Source organism: Pristis pectinata, chromosome 26, assembly GCF_009764475.1.
Source record: "Pristis pectinata isolate sPriPec2 chromosome 26, sPriPec2.1.pri, whole genome shotgun sequence".
NCBI lineage: Eukaryota > Metazoa > Chordata > Chondrichthyes > Rhinopristiformes > Pristidae > Pristis > Pristis pectinata.
In genome coordinates this window covers 18,316,949-18,338,440 of record NC_067430.1, presented here as the reverse complement: position 1 = coordinate 18,338,440, position 21,492 = coordinate 18,316,949, and the positions used below count along the sequence as shown (strand labels likewise).

The window sequence follows — 21,492 nt, the reverse complement described above, 5'->3', positions numbered from 1 at the left end:
TGCAGAATTACATACTACTACTGAAAGGTGGAAGTCTCAGTTTTTCAGCATTATTTTATTGAAAACTTGTGTTTCACTCACATTGACATCACAAGGATTGCAACCCTTTGCAACAACTCAATCACCTTTCGTTCATCTGATGAATTTATATTCTATTGCCTTTCCTTTACCTATAGAAGTATTTGTATATTGGTGTTAAGAAAAAGGAGTGCTCAAATTGGTGGCAGGTCAGAATATCTCCATCACATCACTTTATTAAACTGTATCCTCTAGTTTGGTATTGTGATCTCAGAGGATCAATCCACCAAACAAAGGAATGCTTCTGCTTCCTTCCCTCATCCACTCAGGCAGTGCACTCCAGATTCTAACCACCCTCTGGGTGAAAAGATCCTTCCTCAGATCCCCTCTAATCCTCTTACCCCTCATCTTAAATGTGTGCCTTCCTGTTTTAGATGCCTCTGCAATGCAGAAAAGTTTCCTACTATCTATCCTATCTATGCATAGAGCCATAGAATTATACAGCATGGAAAAAAACCCTTCAGCCCATCTTGTCCATGTCAACCAAGATGACTTCCTGAACTAGTCCCATTTGCCTGCATTTGGCTCATATCTCTCTAAACCTTTCCTATCCATGAACCTGTGCAAATGTCTTTCAAACGTTGCAATTGTACCCACCTCCACCACTTCCTCTGGCAACTCATTCCATATACCCACTCTGTGAAAAACCTGCCCCTCTGGTCTCCTTTAAATCTTTCCTCTTTCACTCTAAACCTATGCCCTCTAGTTTTAGACTCCCCTACCCTAGGAAAAAGACTGTGACCATCTACTTTATCTAAGTCCCTCATGATTGCATGAACCTCTATAAAGTCACCCCTCAGCCTCCTTCACTCCAGGGAAAACAGTCCCAGCCTGTCCAGTCTCTCTTTATAACTCAAGCCCTTCAGTCCCGGCAACATCCTTGTGAATCTTTTCTGCACCATCTCTAGCTTAATCACATCCTTCCTACAGTATGGCAACCAAAACTGCACCAAAATGCCGGGTCTCACCAATGTCTTGAACAGTTGTAACATGACATCTCAATTCTTGTACTCAATGCTCTGTCCAATGAAAGCAAGTATGCCATTTTCCTTCTCAACCACTTTGTCTACATGCGTTGCCACTTTCAGGGAACTATGTACTTGTACTCTGGGAACCTGCTGTTCTGCAACACTCCCTAGGGCCCTGTCATTCACAGTGTAAATTCTGCCCCTGTATAACTTCCCAAAATGCATCATTTCACACTTGTCTAATTAAATCCCATCTGCCATTCCTTTGCCCACTTTCCCAGTTGATCTAGATCCTGTTGTAACCTTAGACAACCTTCTTCACTGTCTGCCACACCACCAATTTTGGTGTCATCTGAAAACTTATGAAATATGCCATCCACATTCTCATCCAAATTGTTAATATACATGACAAACAACAGGGGACCCAGCACTGATACCTGTGGCACACCACTGGTCCCAGGCTTCCAACCTGAAATACAACCCTCCACTCCCACTCCCTGACTCTTTCCACCTAGCCAACTTTGCATCCAATTGGCTCGTTCACCCTTGATCCCATGTGATTCCTTCCAGACTAGTATACCATGTGGGATCTTGTCAAAAATCTTGCTGAAGTCCATGTAGACAATGTCCACTGCCCTGCCCTGGTCAATCCTCTTGATTATCTTTTCAAAAAACTCAAATTCGTGAGATACGATTTCCCATGCACAAAGCCATGCTGACTATCCTTAATGAGTCCTTGCCTTCTCTCAGTATCCCCTCCAGTAACTTTCCCACCACTGATGTTAGGCTCACCAGCCTGTAGTTACCTCGATTGTCCTTGTAGCACTTTTTAAATAAAGGCACAGCATTAGCCATTCTCCAGTCTTCCGGTTCCTACAATATACACTTGGTCAGGCCTCGGGGATTTATCCACCTTTCAGGGCCTCAGGACCACCAATACCTCCTCTTTCGTAACATCCATATGGACATCACTATTCTTTTCCCTAAGTTCCGTAGATTCTATGACCTTCTCCACAGTAAATACAGATGAGAAGTATTCATTTAAGATCTTGCCTACCTCCCATGGCTCCACACATAAACGACCGCACTGATCCTCAATGGGACCTATTTTCTCCCTTGTTACCCTTTCACTCTTAATATACTTATAGAATCTCTTAGGATTCTCCTTTACCTTATCTGTCAAGGATACCTCATGATCCCTTTTGCCCTCCTGGTTTCCTTCTTAAGTGTACTCCTACATCTCTTATACTCCTCAAGGGATTTGCTTGATCCCAGCTGCTTATGCCCAGCCTCTGTCTCTTTCTTTTTCTTGACCAGAGCTTCAACATCCCTTGTCCCTAATCCTGCCAGCCTTGCCCTTTAGTCCAACAGGCATATGCTGACCTTGAACTCTCTCTAACTCACTTCTAAAAGCCTTCCACTTGCCAGACATCCCTATACCTGCTAACAGCCTCTACCAAACAACCTTTGCAAGTTCCTGTCTAATGCCAGCAAAATTAGCCTTGCCCCAGTTTAGGACCTTAACTTGTGAGTCAGTTCTCTCTTTATCCACAACTATTTTAAAACTGATAAAATGATGGTAACAGATTCCAAGGTGCTCCCTCACTTACAGTTCAGATAATTGCCCAGCCTCATTTTCTGAGATGGGTTCAAGAGTTGCCTCCTCTCCATTAGGACCTTCTATATATTGCTTGAGAAAACACACTTAACAAATTTTACTCCATCTAATCCTTTAGCCCTATGTCTGTCCCAGTCAATATTAGGGAAGTTAAAGTCACTCATTATTATAACCCTATTGTTCCTACAGCTTTATGTGATCTCCCTACATATTTCCTCCTCTAATTCCCACTGACCATTGGGAGGCCTACAGTACAATCCCATCAGTGATCTGCCCCTTCTTATTTCTGAGTTCTACTCATATAGTCTCACTGGACTTTCTCCCAGGAATATCCTCTCTAGGTACCGTCGTGATGTTCTCCTGAATCAAAAACACAACTCCTCTTCCTCTCTTACCTCCACCTCTAGCACACCTCTGTACCCCAGAACACTGAGCTGCCCATCCCTCAGCCATGTTTCTGTAATAGCTATAATATCATAATCCCATGTGCTTGTCAGGCCCTGAGCTCATCAGTCTTTCCTGTCAGTTTCTTGCATTATTGCATTAATGCAGTTTAGTCCATCAGACCTTCATCGCTCCTAGGCCTCCCAGCTGTCCTGTCCTGCCTATTGATCTCGTCTTCTATAATTTCCATATCTGTCTCAACTTTCTCTTCTGTCACAGTACTACTTTGGGTCCCATCCCTCCTCCCCACATCCCCTGCCCATGCCAGACTAGTTTAAACCTTCCAGAGTAGCTCCAGCAAATTTCCCTGCCAGGATATTGGTTCCCCTCCAGTTCAGGTGCAACCCGTCCCTCTTGTAAAGGTCACCTCTGCCTCAGGAGAGTTTCCAATGGTCCAAGAACCTGAATCCCTTCCTCCTGCTCCAGACCCTCAGTCACATATTCATCTGTCCTATCTTCCTATTCCTACCCTCACTAGCATGTGGCACCAGTAGTAATCCAGAGGTTACCACCCTTGAGGTCCTGCTTTTAACCTTCTGCCTAACTCCCTATATTCACTCTGCAGGACCTCATCCTTTTATCTACCTATCTCTGTGGTACCAATGTGTACAATGACCTCTGGCTGCTCACCACCCCCTTGAGAATGTCCTGCAATTGCTCAAAATGAGTCTCCTATCATTTCCAGCTTTCCTTGGCTCCACCCTCCCCTGCTGTGCATCAGAGACAGTCATTGTGCCACAGTCCTAGTCGCTGCTCTCCTCTGAAATGCCATCTCCCCCCCCAACAGTATTCAAAACAATATACTTGTTACGGAGGGTAATGGCCTCAGAGGAATTTTGCAGTCCCTGTCTACCCCTCTACCTTTCCTGGTAGTCACCTGCTGCCTGTACTTTAGGTGTGACCACCTCACTAAAGCTTCTGTCTATGATGCTCTCAGCATCACAGATGCTCCTTAGTGAGTCCAACTGCAGCTCCAGCTGACCTATGTGGTCAGTCAGGAGTTGCAGACAGACTCGCTTCCCACAGGTGCAGTCACCAGGGACACTGGAAGTTTCCTGATCTTCCACATCCTACAGGAGGAGCACACCATTGCTCTGCCTGCCATCACCAGACCACCAAGACTAGAGGAAAGTGAAAGATCTTACCCTAACTTACCACTACTCAGCGTCTTTGCCGAAGCCTCTCAAGTCAAAGCCTCAGCACTTACACCTCGGACACAGCACTTACCTCAAAACAGCCACTCTCAGGAGAGTTTCCAACCACTCTCATGAGGTTTGAAACTTACACACTTTTTAAACTGCTCTCTGATCTTCCCACTCACTGCTAAGTCTCTGGGAAGGAACAAAAGCTACTTTAAAACATGCTCTTTAATTCTGCCCCTAATAATTTTGTGTAACTCTATCAGGTCCCCTTTCAGCCTCCTCTGCTTCATCCCAGACAACACCCTGATGATTCTCCTCTGCACTGTCTCGAGTGCAATCATGTCCTTCCTACAGCTTGGTAGTCAGAACTGCATACAGTACTCCAGAGTGGCCTTACCAATTTTTTTATAAAGTTGTATTCTGTGCCCTGACTAATGAAGTCAAATGTCCTGTATGCTTTCTTCACCACCTTATCTACCTATGCTGCCATCTTCAGGGATCCTTGAACTTCTTCACTGAGGTCCTTCAATACTCCTGAGGGCCTTACCATTCACTGCCTGTGTCCTATACTTATTAATTCTCCCAAAGTGCATCACCTTGCATTTATCGGGATTAAGTTCCACCTGCCTTTGCTCTGTCCATCTTAGATTCATATCATCCTACGGCCTCAACTATCCTCCTCCATTTCTATATTCCTGGTGGGCCTCCCCTGTTCTCTCTATGATCCATATGCTTCCAATGTTCCTTGGATTTTTTGTCCTCACCTTTCACCTCAATGCGAACATGGTGGCTTTGAATTCCCAAAATTTCACTTTTGAATATTTGCTATTGTCGGATGTAGACCTACTACTGTTGCCAGCTCCGATCTTATGATAATGAAATTACCCTTCCCCGAATGCAGAATCTCAGTTTCCAGACCAGTTTTATCCCTCTCTATAACTACCTTGAAACTGAGAATTATGGTCATGATCTCCAAAATGCTCTCCTACTGACACTTCCACCACTTGCCCAGATACCTTCCTGAAGATTAGGTCCAGAACTGCCCATACATACTGGTGCAAAGGGTTCTCCTAGATGCACTTTAAAAATACCACGCCCTCGACACCTTTCACACAAAAGCTATCCCAGTTACCATTATGAAAGTTGAAACCTGCTACTACTATAATCCTAACACTCTTCTATCTTTGCAATGATTTGCTGACATATCTGCTCCTCCATCTTCTGCTGACTGTTAGGCCTGTGGTAAACCCCATCAAAGTGATTGCCCCCTTTTCATTCCTAAATTTCACGCATAAAGCCTAATTTGAAAAGCCTTATGGGATATTCTCACTCAGTACCACCGCTCTGGACTCTTCAATCAATGTTGCAATGCTACTTCTTCTTTTGCATCTCCCTACCCAACCAACTCCACTCAAACATTACACTTACCTTCAACCTTGTCTGTGTGATTCCCCTGCCAAATTAGTTTAGCAAACTCCTTCCAAGGATGTTGGATCCATTCCAGCTCAGGTGCAACCCATCCAGCTTGTACAGGTCCTACATTCCCAAGGAACAATCCCAATGATTCAGAAATCTAAGGCCCTCCCTCCGACACCATCCCTTTAGTGAAACACATTTAACACGACAGAGAGTCACAGAGTTATACAGCATGGAAATAGGCCCTTTGGTCCAACTGGTCCAGGGTACCAACCTAAGCTAGTCCAATTTGCCTGCATTTGATCCATATCCCTCTAAATGATGCATGTACCTGTCCAAACATCTTTTAAATGTTGTTATTTTCCTTGCCTCAACCAATTCCTCTAGCAGATTGTTCCATATATGTAGCAGCCTCTGTATGAAAAAGTTGCCTTTTAACTTCCTATTAAATCTTTCCCCTGTCACCTTAAACCTACACCCACTAGCTTTTGATTCCCCAACCTTGAGAAAAAGACTATGCATTCACCCTATCTATTCCCCTCATGATTTCATACACCTCTATAAGATCAAACCTCAGTCTCCGAAAGTGCAAGCATGCCCAATCTTTCCCAATAACCCAGTGCCTAAAGTCCTGACAACATCCTTGTAAATCTTTTCTGCATTCTTTCTAGGTAAATTACATCTTTCCAAGAGGAGGGTGACCAAAACTGAACACAATGCTCCAAGTGCGGCATGACAATTAACCTTATCTGAGTTACATTCACTTCCATGATCTAATGGTCCTCAAATTTTGTTTCTGCTTCTACTGTGCAAGAGCTCCAGACTACACCGCAAATCAATATCAACATCTGAAGAACTATCAGCTCAATCGTTCACCTGACAGAACTGAAGTCAATTCATAAATTGCACTTACTTCAGTACTTTGGAGCTAAAATCAGTCACTTAACGATCTCATCTAAAACAATTTTATTCCAAGTAGCATCATGTAGAGCTTATATACTTTCCTGTAAAATGAATATTGCTGGCTGTGGCCATAGGTTCCTTTGGAACCAGTGGTGTTCAGTCACTTGTACAGAAGCAACCCCTGAAATTGCGCACATGTACAGAGCCTGCTTCCCACTGGAGTAAACAGTGGAGCCCTGATGTGCTGCAACGTCGCCATGACCATTCACAACCTAACCTAGGTTGGAGCTGCGAAATGATCTGAGTCCGAATATATGAAATTAAATCTAATATTTTTAATTGCTTCCAATCTACTCACATGACATTTAAATTTATTTTCAAACATTGTTTCCATCAAAAACGTATTTAACAACAGTGTTCTCATTGGCAGCTCAGAAAATAGAAAGAAATGACTCATCAAGGGAGAATTCATCGGAAAGTGAATCTGCAATGAACAGGTCAACTTTGGTAACTGAGAGCCCAGCGGAAATCTTCTCTGAATCAACGCAAGTCACATCAACCAACGAATCTTCGTCTGAATCACGTCCAACAACAGAAGAATCATCAACCACCGATTCCTCAACTGAAACAACTACCCGGGAACCTTTCACCTCAGCACATCCAAAGTCCACACAAGCCTCCACAGAAACTACATTGCCATCAGAAACACATTTAACAGCACAAACCTCAGTGACAACAACAGCCACTTCAACACTGCGAATCGAGTCCTCAACAGAAACATACTCCACATCATCGATAGTGTCATCGACAACAGAATCATCATCAGAAAGCCATCTGACAACAGAAGTATCTTCGATTACCACGTCCTCGTCAGAAACACATCCATCAACAGAAGCATCTGCAATCACCAGGTCCTCTCCAGAAACACTCACAAAAACCCACGAATCACCAAGAATAGAACTTTCAACACAAACCTATCCAAGCACAACAGAAGTTTCATCAGTGACTGTTTCCCCATCAGAAATACATTCCACAACGACACCATTATCAATGGCAACTCAGTCCACAGCAGAGACCTATCAACCAACAACGCTCATATCATCAGCAAGCAAGCCTTCATCAGAAACACATCCAACAACACTGGAATCCTCTAGGACAGAACAAACAAAACAAGTCCATCAAAGTTCAACTCAAGCTTCATCAGCAACTGTGTCTCCAGCTGAATCACACCTCACTTCCTCATCACTTTCAGCGGTTACTCAGCTAACATCAGAAACAACTTCACCATCAACAGAAGCATTAGCGACAACTGAACCCTCGTCACAAACCCATCCAATATCGGAGATATCCACAACCACAACGTCCTCTTCAGAAACACGGCCAACAACACATGAATCAGCAAGAACAGAGCAGTCAACACAAACCCATCCAAGCACAACAAAAATTACCTCAGAAAGTGTGTCCCCATCAAAAACACCTGTAACAGCAACAACCTTGCCTTCCGTAACTGAGAGCTCAGCGGCAATCTACTCTGAATCAACGCAAGTCACATCCAACACCGAATCTTCATCTGAATCACATCCCACAACAGAACAATCATCGATCACTGTCTCCTCAATTGAAACACATCGCACCCAGGAACCTTCTACCTCAGCACATCCGAAGACAGCAAAGGCCTCGACTGAAACTATATTGCCATCAGAAACACATTCAGCAACGCCAACCTCAGCAGTAACTGAGACACCATCAGCAACATATCCAAGCAAAGCAGAAGAGACATCCTCAACAGAATATTCATCAAAAACACCCGAAAGAAGACAAGCAACATCAACAACACTGGCCTCAGCAGAAACACAGCCAACATCGCAGGAATCACCAAGTACAGAATTGCCAACACAAACCCACCAGAATACAACAGAAGCCTCGTCCGAAACTATGTCGCCGTCAGAAACGCATTTAACAACGGCAACTTTATCCCTGGTAACTGAGTCCTCCACATCAACGGTAGTTTCATCGAAAATTCAGTCATCGTCAGAAAGCCATCCGACAACAGAAGTATCTATGATTACCGAGTCCTCATCACAAGCACATCCAACAACAGAAACATCAGTGACAACTGAATCTTCATCACAAACCCATCCAATATCGGAGGTATCTACGACCACAACGTCCTCTTCAGAAACACATCCGACAACACATGAATCATCAAGAACAATGCAGTCAACACAAACCCATCCAAGCACAACACAAATATCCTCAGAAACTGTGTCCCCTTCAGAAACCCATGTAACAGCAACAACATCTCCTTTGGTAACTGAGAGCTCAGCGGCAATCTTCTCTGAATCAACGCAAATCACATCTACCACCGAATCTTCGTCTGAACCACGTCCAACAACAGAAGAATCATCAAACACCGATTCCTCAACTGAAACAACTACCCGGAAACCTTTTACCTCAGCACATCCAAAGACCACACAAGCCTCCACAGAAACTACATTGCCATCAGAAACACATTTAACAGCACAAACCTCAGTGACAACAACAGCCACTTCAACACTGCTAATCGAGTCCTCAACAGAAACATACTCCACATCATCGATAGTTTCATCGACAACAGAATCATCATCAGAAAGCCATCTGACAACAGAAGTATCTTCGATTACCACGTCCTCGTCAGAAACACATCCATCAACAGAAGCATCTGCAATCACCAGGTCCTCTCCAGAAACACTCACAAAAACCCACGAATCACCAAGAATAGAACTTTCAACACAAACCTATCCAAGCACAACAGAAGTTTCATCAGTGACTGTTTCCCCATCAGAAATACATTCCACAACGACACCATTATCAATGGCAACTCAGTCCACAGCAGAGACCTATCAACCAACAACGCTCATATCATCAGCAAGCAAGCCTTCATCAGAAACACATCCAACAACACTGGAATCCTCTAGGACAGAACAAACAAAACAAGTCCATCAAAGTTCAACTCAAGCTTCATCAGCAACTGTGTCTCCAGCTGAATCACACCTCACTTCCTCATCATTTTCAGCGGTTACTCAGCTAACATCAGAAACAACTTCACCATCAACAGAAGCATTAGTGACAACTGAACCATCATCACAAACCCATCCAATATCGGAGATATCCACAACCACAACGTCCTCTTCAGAAACACGGCCAACAACACATGAATCAGCAAGAACAGAGCAGTCAACACAAACCCATCCAAGCACAACAAAAACTACCTCAGAAAGTGTGTCCCCATCAAAAACACATGTAACAGCAACAACCTTGCCTTCCGTAACTGAGAGCTCAGCGGCAATCTACTCTGAATCAACGCAAGTCACATCCAACACCGAATCTTCATCTGAATCACATCCCACAACAGAAGAATCATCGATCACTGTCTCCTCAATTGAAACACATCGCACCCAGGAACCTTCTACCTCAGCACATCCGAAGACAGCAAAGGCCTCGACTGAAACTATATTGCCATCAGAAACACATTCAGCAACACCAACCTCAGCAGTAACTGAGACACCATCAGCAACATATCCAAGCACAGCAGAAGAGACATCCTCAACAGAATATTCATCAAAAACACCCGAAAGAAGACAAGCAACATCAACAACACTGGCCTCAGCAGAAACACAGCCAACATCGCAGGAATCACCAAGTACAGAATTGCCAACACAAACCCACCAGAATACAACAGAAGCCTCGTCCGAAACTATGTCGCCGTCAGAAACGCATTTCACAACGGCAACTTTATCCCTGGTAACTGAGTCCTCCACATCGACGGTAGTTTCATCGAAAATTCAGTCATCGTCAGAAAGCCATCCGACAACAGAAGTATCTATGATTACCGCGTCCTCATCACAAGCACATCCAACAACAGAAACATCAGTGACAACTGAATCTGCATCACAAACCCATCCAATATCGGAGGTATCTACGACCACAACGTCCTCTTCAGAAACACATCCGACAGCACATGAATCATCAAGAACAATGCAGTCAACACAAACCCATCCAAGCACAACACAAATTTCCTCAGAAACTGTGTCCCCTTCAGAAACACATGTCACAGCAACAACATCCCCTTTGGTAACTGAGAGCTCAGCGGCAATCTTCTCTGAATCAACGCAAGTCACATCTACCACCGAATCTTCGTCTGAATCACGTCCAACAACAGAAGAATCATCAACCACCGATTCCTCAACTGAAACAACTACCCGGGAACCTTTCACCTCAGCACATCCAAAGTCCACACAAGTCTCCACAGAAACTACATTGCCATCAGAAACACATTTAACAGCACAAACCTCAGTGACAACAACAGCCACTTCAACACTGCGAATCGAGTCCTCAACAGAAACATACTCCACATCATCGATAGTGTCATCGACAACAGAATCATCATCAGAAAGCCATCTGACAACAGAAGTATCTTCGATTACCACGTCCTCGTCAGAAACACATCCATCAACAGAAGCATCTGCAATTACCAGGTCCTCTCCAGAAACACTGACAAAAACCCACGAATCACCAAGAATAGAACTTTCAACACAAACCTATCCAAGCACAACAGAAGTTTCATCAGTGACTGTTTCCCCATCAGAAATACATTCCACAACGACACCATTATCAATGGCAACTCAGTCCACAGCAGAGACCTATCAACCAACAACGCTCATATCATCAGCAAGCAAGCCTTCATCAGAAACACATCCAACAACACTGGAATCCTCTAGGACAGAACAAACAAAACAAGTACATCCAAGTTCAACTCAAGCTTCATCAGCAACTGTGTCTCCAGCTGAATCACACCTCACTTCCTCATCACTTTCAGCGGTTACTCAGCTAACATCAGAAACAACTTCACCATCAACAGAAGCATTAGTGACAACTGAACCCTCATCACAAACCCATCCAACATCGGAGATATCCACAACCACAACGTCCTCTTCAGAAACACGTCCAACAACACATGAATCAGCAAGAACAGAGCAATCAACACAAACCCATCCAAGCACAACAAAAATTACCTCTGAAAGTGTGTCCCCATCAGAAACCCATGTAACAGCAACAACCTTGCCTTCCGTAACTGAGAGCTCAGCGGCAATCTACTCTGAATCAACGCAAGTCACATCTACCACCGAATCTTCATCTGAATCACATCCCACAACAGAAGAATCATCGATCACTGTCTCCTCAACTGAAACACATCGCACCCAGGAACCTTCTACCTCAGCACATTCGAAGACAGCAAAGGCCTCGACTGAAACTATATTGCCATCAGAAACACATTCAGCAACACCAACCTCAGCAGTAACTGAGACACCATCAGCAACATATCCAAGCAAAACAGACGAGACATCCTCAACAGAATATTCATCAAAAACACCCGAAAGAAGACAAGCAACATCAACAACACTGGCCTCAGCAGAAACACAGCCAACATCGCAGGAATCACCAAGTACAGAATTGCCAACACAAACCCACCAGAATACAACAGAAGCCTCGTCCGAAACTATGTCGCCGTCAGAAACGCATTTCACAACGGCAACTTTATCCCTGGTAACTCAGTCCTCCACATCGACGGTAGTTTCATCGAAAATTCAGTCATCGTCAGAAAGCCATCCGACAACAGAAGTATCTTTGATTACCGAGTCCTCATCACAAGCACATCCAACAACAGAAACATCAGTGACAACTGAATCTTCATCACAAACCCATCCAATATCGGAGGTATCTACGACCACAACGTCCTCTTCAGAAACACATCCGACAACACATGAATCATCAAGAACAATGCAGTCAACACAAACCCATCCAAGCACAACACAAATATCCTCAGAAACTGTGTCCCCTTCAGAAACCCATGTAACAGCAACAAGATCTCCTTTGGTAACTGAGAGCTCAGCGGCAATCTTCTCTGAATCAACGCAAATCACATCTACCACTGAATCTTCGTCTGAACCACGTCCAACAACAGAAGAATCATCAACCACCGATTCCTCAACTGAAACAACTACCCGGGAACCTTTCACCTCAGCACATCCAAAGTCCACACAAGCCTCCACAGAAACTACACTGCCATCAGAAACACATTTAACAGCACAAACCTCAGTGTCAACAACAGCCACTTCAACACTGCGAATCGAGTCCTCAACAGAAACATACTCCACATCATCGATAGTTTCATCGACAACTGAATCATCATCAGAAAGCCATCTGACAACAGAAGTATCTTCGATTACCACGTCCTCGTCAGAAACACATCCATCAACAGAAGCATCTGCAATCACCAGGTCCTCTCCAGAAACACTCACAAAAACCCACGAATCACCAAGAATAGAACTTTCAACACAAACCTATCCAAGCACAACAGAAGTTTCATCAGTGACTGTTTCCCCATCAGAAATACATTCCACAACGACACCATTATCAATGGCAACTCAGTCCACAGCAGAGACCTATCAACCAACAACGCTCATATCATCAGCAAGCAAGCCTTCATCAAAAACACATCCATCAACACTGGAATCCTCTAGGACAGAACAAACAAAACAAGTCCATCCAAGTTCAACTCAAGCTTCATCAGCAACTGTGTCTCCAGCTGAATCACACCTCACTTCCTCATCACTTTCAGCGGTTACTCAGCTAACATCAGAAACAACTTCACCATCAACAGAAGCATTAGTGACAACTGAACCCTCATCACAAACCCATCCAATATCGGAGATATCCACAACCACAACGTCCTCTTCAGAAACACGTCCAACAACACATGAATCAGCAAGAACAGAGCAATCAACACAAACCCATCCAAGCACAACAAAAATTACCTCTGAAAGTGTGTCCCCATCAGAAACCCATGTAACAGCAACAACCTTGCCTTCCGTAACTGAGAGCTCAGCGGCAATCTACTCTGAATCAACGCAAGTCACATCTACCACCGAATCTTCATCTGAACCACATCCCACAACAGAAGAATCATCGATCACTGTCTCCTCAACTGAAACACATCGCACCCAGGAACCTTCTACCTCAGCACATCCGAAGACAGCAAAGGCCTCGACTGAAACTATATTGCCATCAGAAACACATTCAGCAACACCAACCTCAGCAGTAACTGAGACACCATCAGCAACATATCCAAGCAAAACAGACGAGACATCCTCAACAGAATATTCATCAAAAACACCCGAAAGAAGACAAGCAACATCAACAACACTGGCCTCAGCAGAAACACAGCCAACATCGCAGGAATCACCAAGTACAGAATTGCCAACACAAACCCACCAGAATACAACAGAAGCCTCGTCCGAAACTATGTCGCCGTCAGAAACGCATTTCACAACGGCAACTTTATCCCTGGTAACTGAGTCCTCCACATCGACGGTAGTTTCATCGAAAATTCAGTCATCGTCAGAAAGCCATCCGACAACAGAAGTATCTATGATTACCGCGTCCTCATCACAAGCACATCCAACAACAGAAACATCAGTGACAACTGAATCTGCATCACAAACTCATCCAATATCGGAGGTATCTACGACCACAACGTCCTCTTCAGAAACACATCCGACAGCACATGAATCATCAAGAACAATGCAGTCAACACAAACCCATCCAAGCACAACACAAATTTCCTCAGAAACTGTGTCCCCTTCAGAAACACATGTCACAGCAACAACATCCCCTTTGGTAACTGAGAGCTCAGCGGCAATCTTCTCTGAATCAACGCAAGTCACATCTACCACAGAATCTTCGTCTGAATCACGTCCAACAACAGAAGAATCATCAACCACCGATTCCTCAACAGAAACAACTACCCGGGAACCTTTCACCTCAGCACATCCAAAGTCCACACAAGTCTCCACAGAAACTACATTGCCATCAGAAACACATTTAACAGCACAAACCTCAGTGACAACAACAGCCACTTCAACACTGCGAATCGAGTCCTCAACAGAAACATACTCCACATCATCGATAGTGTCATCGACAACAGAATCATCATCAGAAAGCCATCTGACAACAGAAGTATCTTCGATTACCACGTCCTCGTCAGAAACACATCCATCAACAGAAGCATCTGCAATTACCAGGTCCTCTCCAGAAACACTCACAAAAACCCACGAATCACCAAGAATAGAACTTTCAACACAAACCTATCCAAGCACAACAGAAGTTTCATCAGTGACTGTTTCCCCATCAGAAATACATTCCACAACGACACCATTATCAATGGCAACTCAGTCCACAGCAGAGACCTATCAACCAACAACGCTCATATCATCAGCAAGCAAGCCTTCATCAGAAACACATCCAACAACACTGGAATCCTCTAGGACAGAACAAACAAAACAAGTACATCCAAGTTCAACTCAAGCTTCATCAGCAACTGTGTCTCCAGCTGAATCACACCTCACTTCCTCATCACTTTCAGCGGTTACTCAGCTAACATCAGAAACAACTTCACCATCAACAGAAGCATTAGTGACAACTGAACCCTCATCACAAACCCATCCAATATCGGAGATATCCACAACCACAACGTCCTCTTCAGAAACACGTCCAACAACACATGAATCAGCAAGAACAGAGCAATCAACACAAACCCATCCAAGCACAACAAAAATTACCTCTGAAAGTGTGTCCCCATCAGAAACCCAAGTAACAGCAACAACCTTGCCTTCCGTAACTGAGAGCTCAGCGGCAATCTACTCTGAATCAACGCAAGTCACATCTACCACCGAATCTTCATCTGAATCACATCCCACAACAGAAGAATCATCGATCACTGTCTCCTCAACTGAAACACATCGCACCCAGGAACCTTCTACCTCAGCACATCCGAAGACAGCAAAGGCCTCGACTGAAACTATATTGCCATCAGAAACACATTCAGCAACACCAACCTCAGCAGTAACTGAGACACCATCAGCAACATATCCAAGCAAAACAGACGAGACATCCTCAACAGAATATTCATCAAAAACACCCGAAAGAAGACAAGCAACATCAACAACACTGGCCTCAGCAGAAACACAGCCAACATCGCAGGAATCACCAAGTACAGAATTGCCAACACAAACCCACCAGAATACAACAGAAGCCTCGTCCGAAACTATGTCGCCGTCAGAAACGCATTTCACAACGGCAACTTTATCCCTGGTAACTGAGTCCTCCACATCGACGGTAGTTTCATCGAAAATTCAGTCATCGTCAGAAAGCCATCCGACAACAGAAGTATCTATGATTACCGAGTCCTCATCACAAGCACATCCAACAACAGAAACATCAGTGACAACTGAATCTTCATCACAAACCCATCCAATATCGGAGGTATCTACGACCACAACGTCCTCTTCAGAAACACATCCGACAACACATGAATCATCAAGAACAATGCAGTCAACACAAACCCATCCAAGCACAACACAAATATCCTCAGAAACTGTGTCCCCTTCAGAAACCCATGTAACAGCAACAACATCTCCTTTGGTAACTGAGAGCTCAGCGGCAATCTTCTCTGAATCAACGCAAATCACATCTACCACCGAATCTTCGTCTGAATCACGTCCAACAACAGAAGAATCATCAACCACCGATTCCTCAACTGAAACAACTACCCGGGAACCTTTCACCTCAGCACATCCAAAGTCCACACAAGCCTCCACAGAAACTACATTGCCATCAGAAACACATTTAACAGCACAAACCTCAGTGACAACAACAGCCACTTCAACACTGCGAATCGAGTCCTCAACAGAAACATACTCCACATCATCGATAGTGTCATCGACAACAGAATCATCATCAGAAAGCCATCTGACAACAGAAGTATCTTCGATTACCACGTCCTCGTCAGAAACACATCCATCAACAGAAGCATCTGCAATTACCAGGTCCTCTCCAGAAACACTCACAAAAACCCACGAATCACCAAGAATAGAACTTTCAACACAAACCTATCCAAGCACAACAGAAGTTTCATCAGTGACTGTTTCCCCATCAGAAATACATTCCACAACGACACCATTATCAATGGCAACTCAGTCCACAGCAGAGACCTATCAACCAACAACGCTCATATCATCAGCAAGCAAGCCTTCATCAAAAACACATCCATCAACACTGGAATCCTCTAGGACAGAACAAACAAAACAAGTCCATCCAAGTTCAACTCAAGCTTCATCAGCAACTGTGTCTCCAGCTGAATCACACCTCACTTCCTCATCACTTTCAGCGGTTACTCAGCTAACATCAGAAACAACTTCACCATCAACAGAAGCATTAGTGACAACTGAACCCTCATCACAAACCCATCCAATATCGGAGATATCCACAACCACAACGTCCTCTTCAGAAACACGTCCAACAACACATGAATCAGCAAGAACAGAGCAATCAACACAAACCCATCCAAGCACAACAAAAATTACCTCTGAAAGTGTGTCCCCATCAGAAACCCATGTAACAGCAACAACCTTGCCTTCCGTAACTGAGAGCTCAGCGGCAATCTACTCTGAATCAACGCAAGTCACATCTACCACCGAATCTTCATCTGAATCCCATCCCACAACAGAAGAATCATCGATCACTGTCTCCTCAACTGAAACAAATCGCACCCAGGAACCTTCTACCTCAGCACATCCGAAGACAGCAAAGGCCTCGACTGAAACTATATTGCCATCAGAAACACATTCAGCAACACCAACCTCAGCAGTAACTGAGACACCATCAGCAACATATCCAAGCAAAACAGACGAGACATCCTCAACAGAATATTCATCAAAAACACCCGAAAGAAGACAAGCAACATCAACAACACTGGCCTCAGCAGAAAGACAGCCAACATCGCAGGAATCACCAAGTACAGAATTGCCAACACAAACCCACCAGAATACAACAGAAGCCTCGTCCGAAACTATGTCGCCGTCAGAAACGCATTTCACAACGGCAACTTTATCCCTGGTAACTGAGTCCTCCACATCGACGGTAGTTTCATCGAAAATTCAGTCATCGTCAGAAAGCCATCCGACAACAGAAGTATCTATGATTACCGCGTCCTCATCACAAGCACATCCAACAACAGAAACATCAGTGACAACTGAATCTGCATCACAAACCCATCCAATATCGGAGGTATCTACGACCACAACGTCCTCTTCAGAAACACATCCGACAGCACATGAATCATCAAGAACAATGCAGTCAACACAAACCCATCCAAGCACAACACAAATTTCCTCAGAAACTGTGTCCCCTTCAGAAACACATGTCACAGCAACAACATCCCCTTTGGTAACTGAGAGCTCAGCGGCAATCTTCTCTGAATCAACGCAAGTCACATCTACCACAGAATCTTCGTCTGAATCACGTCCAACAACAGAAGAATCATCAAACACCGATTCCTCAACTGAAACAACTACCCGGGAACCTTTCACCTCAGCACATCCAAAGTCCACACAAGTCTCCACAGAAACTACATTGCCATCAGAAACACATTTAACAGCACAAACCTCAGTGACAACAACAGCCACTTCAACACTGCGAATCGAGTCCTCAACAGAAACATACTCCACATCATCGATAGTGTCATCGACAACAGAATCATCATCAGAAAGCCATCTGACAACAGAAGTATCTTCGATTACCACGTCCTCGTCAGAAACACATCCATCAACAGAAGCATCTGCAATCACCAGGTCCTCTCCAGAAACACTGACAAAAACCCACGAATCACCAAGAATAGAACTTTCAACACAAACCTATCCAAGCACAACAGAAGTTTCATCAGTGACTGTTTCCCCATCAGAAATACATTCCACAACGACACCATTATCAATGGCAACTCAGTCCACAGCAGAGACCTATCAACCAACAACGCTCATATCATCAGCAAGCAAGCCTTCATCAGAAACACATCCAACAACACTGGAATCCTCTAGGACAGAACAAACAAAACAAGTCCATCAAAGTTCAACTCAAGCTTCATCAGCAACTGTGTCTCCAGCTGAATCACACCTCACTTCCTCATCATTTTCAGCGGTTACTCAGCTAACATCAGAAACAACTTCACCATCAACAGAAGCATTAGTGACAACTGAAGCATCATCACAAACCCATCCAACATCGGAGATATCCACAACCACAACGTCCTCTTCAGAAACACGGCCAACAACACATGAATCAGCAAGAACAGAGCAGTCAACACAAACCCATCCAAGCACAACAAAAATTACCTCAGAAAGTGTGTCCCCATCAAAAACACATGTAACAGCAACAACCTTGCCTTCCGTAACTGAGAGCTCAGCGGCAATCTACTCTGAATCAACGCAAGTCACATCCACCACCGAATCTTCATCTGAATCGCATCCCACAACAGAAGAATCATCGATCACTGTCTCCTCAATTGAAACACATCGCACCCAGGAACCTTCTACCTCAGCACATCCGAAGACAGCAAAGGCCTCGACTGAAACTATATTGCCATCAGAAACACATTCAGCAACGCCAACCTCAGCAGTAACTGAGACACCATCAGCAACATATCCAAGCAAAGCAGAAGAGACATCCTCAACAGAATATTCATCAAAAACACCCGAAAGAAGACAAGCAACATCAACAACACTGGCCTCAGCAGAAACACAGCCAACATCGCAGGAATCACCAAGTACAGAATTGCCAACACAAACCCACCAGAATACAACAGAAGCCTCGTCCGAAACTATGTCGCCGTCAGAAACGCATTTCACAACGGCAACTTTATCCCTGGTAACTGAGTCCTCCACATCGACGGTAGTTTCATCGAAAATTCAGTCATCGTCAGAAAGCCATCCGACAACAGAAGTATCTATGATTACCGCGTCCTCATCACAAGCACATCCAACAACAGAAACATCAGTGACAACTGAATCTGCATCACAAACCCATCCAATATCGGAGGTATCTACGACCACAACGTCCTCTTCAGAAACACATCCGACAGCACATGAATCATCAAGAACAATGCAGTCAACACAAACCCATCCAAGCACAACACAAATTTCCTCAGAAACTGTGTCCCCTTCAGAAACACATGTCACAGCAACAACATCCCCTTTGGTAACTGAGAGCTCAGCGGCAATCTTCTCTGAATCAACGCAAATCACATCTACCACCGAATCTTCGTCTGAATCACGTCCAACAACAGAAGAATCATCAACCACCGATTCCTCAACTGAAACAACTACCCGGGAACCTTTCACCTCAGCACACCCAAAGTCCACACAAGCCTCCACAGAAACTACATTGCCATCAGAAACACATTTAACAGCACAAACCTCAGTGACAACAACAGCCACTTCAACACTGCGAATCGAGTCCTCAACAGAAACATACTCCACATCATCGATAGTTTCATCGACAACAGAATCATCATCAGAAAGCCATCTGACAACAGAAGTATCTTCGATTACCACGTCCTCGTCAGAAACACATCCATCAACAGAAGCATCTGCAATCACCAGGTCCTCTCCAGAAACACTCACAAAAACCCACGAATCACCAAGAATAGAACTTTCAACACAAACCTATCCAAGCACTACAGAAGTTTCATCAGTGACTGTTTCCCCATCAGAAATACATTCCACAACGACACCATTATCAATGGCAACTCAGTCCACAGCAGAGACCTATCAACCAACAACGCTCATATCATCAGCAAGCAAGCCTTCATCAGAAACACATCCAACAACACTGGAATCCTCTAGGACAGAACAAACAAAACAAGTCCATCAAAGTTCAACTCAAGCTTCATCAGCAAATGTGTCTCCAGCTGAATCACACCTCACTTCCTCATCACTTTCAGCGGTTACTCAGCTAACATCAGAAACAACTTCACCATCAACAGAAGCATTAGTGACAACTGAACCCTCATCACAAACCCATCCAATATCGGAGATATCCACAACCACAACGTCCTCTTCAGAAACACATCCAACAACACATGAATCAGCAAGAACAGAGCAGTCAACACAAACCCATCCAAGCACAACAACAATTACCTCAGAAAGTGTGTCCCCATCAGAAACCCATGTAACAGCAACAACTTTGCCTTCCGTAACTGAGAGCTCAGCGGCAGTCTACTCTGAATCAACGCAAGTCACATCTACCACCGAATCTTCATCTGAATCACATCCCACAACAGAAGAATCATCGATCACTGTCTCCTCAACTGAAACACATCGCACCCAGGAACCTTCTACCTCAGCACATCCGAAGACAGCAATGGCCTCGACTGAAACTATATTGCCATCAGAAACACATTTAGCAACACCAACCTCAGCAGTGACTGAGACACCATCAGGAACATATCCAAGCAAAACTAAAGAGACATCCTCAACAGAATATTCATCAAAAACACCCGAAAGAAGACAAGCAACATCAACAACACTGGCCTCAGCAGAAACACAGCCAACATCGCAGGAATCACCAAGTACAGAATTGCCAACACAAACCCACCAGAATACAACAGAAGCCTCGTCCGAAACTATGTCGCCGTCAGAAACGCATTTCACAACGGCAACTTTATCCCTGGTAACTGAGTCCTCCACATCGACGGTAGTTTCATCGAAAATTCAGTCATCGTCAGAAAGCCATCCGACAACAGAAGTATCTATGATTACCGAGTCCTCATCACAAGCACATCCAACAACAGAAACATCAGTGACAACTGAATCTTCATCACAAACCCATCCAATATCGGAGGTATCTACGACCACAACGTCCTCTTCAGAAACACATCCGACAACACATGAATCATCAAGAACAATGCAGTCAACACAAACCCATCCAAGCACAACACAAATATCCTCAGAAACTGTGTCCCCTTCAGAAACCCATGTAACAGCAACAACAT

At 44.3% G+C, this 21,492-nt stretch overlaps 1 protein-coding gene across 1 annotated transcript; it reads right to left on the bottom strand.

Annotated features, from left to right (window-relative positions):
* Positions 1 to 15,775: 15,775 nt before the first annotated feature.
* Positions 15,776 to 18,726, bottom strand: LOC127583227 (uncharacterized). The gene is made up of 3 exons (XM_052038998.1): positions 18,647 to 18,726; positions 18,038 to 18,314; positions 15,776 to 16,234 (listed from the first exon to the last, which is right to left on the bottom strand). The coding sequence occupies exons 1-3, from the start codon at positions 18,724 to 18,726 to the stop codon at positions 15,803 to 15,805; spliced, it is 789 nt and encodes a 262-aa protein (XP_051894958.1). The 3' UTR covers positions 15,776 to 15,802.
* Positions 18,727 to 21,492: the final 2,766 nt, after the last annotated feature.

Excerpts from the sequence above, each read along its gene's own strand:
- LOC127583227 (XM_052038998.1), bottom strand. The coding sequence starts at position 18,726 with ATGTTGGATGGGTTTGTGATGATGCTTCAGTTGTCACTAATGCTTCTG. Across the intron at positions 18,315-18,646 it reads TTGTTTCTGATGTTAGCTGA|TGTTTCTGGAGAGGACCTGG; the intron begins GTAACCGCTGAA and ends GGTTTTTGTCAG. Across the intron at positions 16,235-18,037 it reads TGGACTTTGGATGTGCTGAG|GTGAAAGGTTCCCGGGTAGT; the intron begins GTGAAAGGTTCC and ends GGATGTGCTGAG.